This window comes from Hyposmocoma kahamanoa, unplaced genomic scaffold, assembly GCF_003589595.1.
Source record: "Hyposmocoma kahamanoa isolate Upper Pololo Valley unplaced genomic scaffold, ASM358959v1 66, whole genome shotgun sequence".
NCBI classification, from domain to species: domain Eukaryota; kingdom Metazoa; phylum Arthropoda; class Insecta; order Lepidoptera; family Cosmopterigidae; genus Hyposmocoma; species Hyposmocoma kahamanoa.
In genome coordinates, this window is record NW_020653854.1 from 21,949,611 (window position 1) to 21,951,810 (window position 2,200).

Sequence of the window (2,200 nt, forward strand, 5' to 3'; positions counted from 1 at the left end):
CTTGAAGAAATGCTGAGGAGATACCATAATTCGCCGGCAATGAAAAGCACAATTATGAATTTGACCGTAGAACTATAAATGTAGTAGAGGATGGTTTGTTTGTCGGATAAGGATAAGCCTGGAAATTACGATATATGTAAAAAAGAAACTTTAGACATCGTTATCATATCATCGTTTTGAAAGCGTGTTATCATATATTTTGTGATTTTTTTGTTAGATCTAATGAGTGAAGAAATATATTTCTCACAGATGGCGCTACGGCAATAAAGTCGTTAAAAACCAAAAACAAAAATCTGCAACAAGCAACAAACAAGCACATAGAATAATTCGTAAGGTCCGCTAGTTCGTTCCGTGGTTTAATTTGCATAGCGTCTGACACAGTTTGCTGGAAGACGTTCGTTCGAATTCAGTCTGATCGAACGAATTTTTTCTTAGTCTTCGTTCTTTGTATTAATAATAATAATAAACTAGTGGAGTAACTTCACAAAAATAATTGAATATTATGGTGGTCAAACATTCAATAAACTTAAAAAATACAGGATCTAATAAAATTAACTGACAATAAAAATAGTTTGGCGTAGTTGTTTCATAAAGACACAATTTTCGTTATTAATATCTACCCGCCTAATTGAGTGATTTATATATGTGTAAATGCCGACCTCATTATAGTAACTTTCGACCCCATTCCATAACTTTATTTTCATTCGTATTTTTTTAACAGCAAATTTTTAACTAAATTGTACCTTGTCGTTGTATCATGTCATTTATTTAACGATATGATCATTTCGACATGTACTTGTTTTGCTACCAAGTCATTGTAAGTTATAGTCTTTCTACAGAGTTAGTCGTTTTGCGATCTAGTCCGTATGCTGATCAGTCATTTTGAAAATATAATCATTTGATACCGATTCCTTTCCGGATCAGGTGAAATGGAGGTCAAATTACTTAATTACTTTTTAAAAAAAATGTAAACCGAGTAAAAACTCAACATTGAAAATACACATTGGCGCATTTAGACAAAGAAAAAAGAACTGAGAAAATAAAAAAGCAACGCTCATATTTAAATTAATAAGAATTAGAAACAAAGTAACAAAACAAATTATTAACTTAGCACAACTATATTCAACATTTATTGAAAAAAAAACAAAATTAAACAAAATGCATTTCTTAAGGTTTTGTGACAAAGCATAAACTGCTGAATATTTAAAAATTGTAACAGTATAATAAATCAAAGCTTAATAGATAAAAAAAACTTTTTCAATACAAAATTTACGAGCACACATAATCAACTTCGAACCACTGGACAAACATTAGTAGAAAACTAAAACAGGTTACTGCGTTATTTTGTGGATTTTTCTAGTGTTGCGTTTAATGTATGTATGTAAACAAAACGAAGCAACATAAGTGATAGAAATAATAGCACAATCTGGTACCTAATGCGTAAGTGATGCGATAGACGGATTCAAAGAATGCTATCTCCAATTTGCCAGTGGCTTCCTCCAGAGCGGGCGCCGTTATCGCTAGCCAAGCCAACTTTAGCAGAGACATGATTTTAACTGAAAACGGTAATTTAAAAGAATTCTTAATCAGATTTACTACAATTATTAAACGATTTTCAGCTCTCTGATTGGTTATTGAATAAGTGATCGCAATGCAAATTCAACTAAAATTATTCACTGTGACTCCTATAGTTCTACTGACGACTTCTCACCTTCCTACGAAGTTAACATTAACATCTATTGACCACTATCATTGTACTATCGAAGCTGGTAAATTAATTGACAATATAGAGGAAATATTTATTTATTCCTCCTAATTGCTGTAATAAATGAATAAATGAATCAGTGGAAGCTGTAATTATATTCAAATCAAATATGCCAATAAAGGGTCATTTGTAATGTACTAAAAACCATGCCGCTTATAATAAAATAAACAAGAAATAAGAAACCAGAATAAACTTACAATTCTACTAAACTATGCAGTGTGCTCTTACTTATAACAAGACAATTCTATCATCATCATCACCACGTCCACTGCTGTACATATGCCTCCCCCAAAGAATGCCACAACGATCTGTCCTGCAGATTCCCGCTGCCTTCACTACATCGTCAGACCACCTTGTGCAGACCACCCGGTCTGCCCACGCCGCGTCTACTTTTGCGCAGTCACCACTCGAGAACTCTTCAGCCCCTTCGACCAT

General features: G+C 33.0%; 1 protein-coding gene across 1 annotated transcript in view; it reads right to left on the reverse strand.

Moving 5' to 3' along the window:
• Nucleotides 1-2,200, reverse strand: part of LOC113232061 (odorant receptor 13a-like) — a 9,242-nt gene extending 7,042 nt beyond the window's left edge. The window contains exons 1-3 of the mRNA XM_026466687.1: nt 2,026-2,200; nt 1,434-1,556; nt 14-118 (exon numbers count right to left, since the gene is read on the reverse strand). Of these exons, the coding sequence (XP_026322472.1) occupies nt 14-118; nt 1,434-1,556; nt 2,026-2,200 (403 nt within the window). The remainder of the gene's footprint in view (nt 1-13; nt 119-1,433; nt 1,557-2,025) is intronic.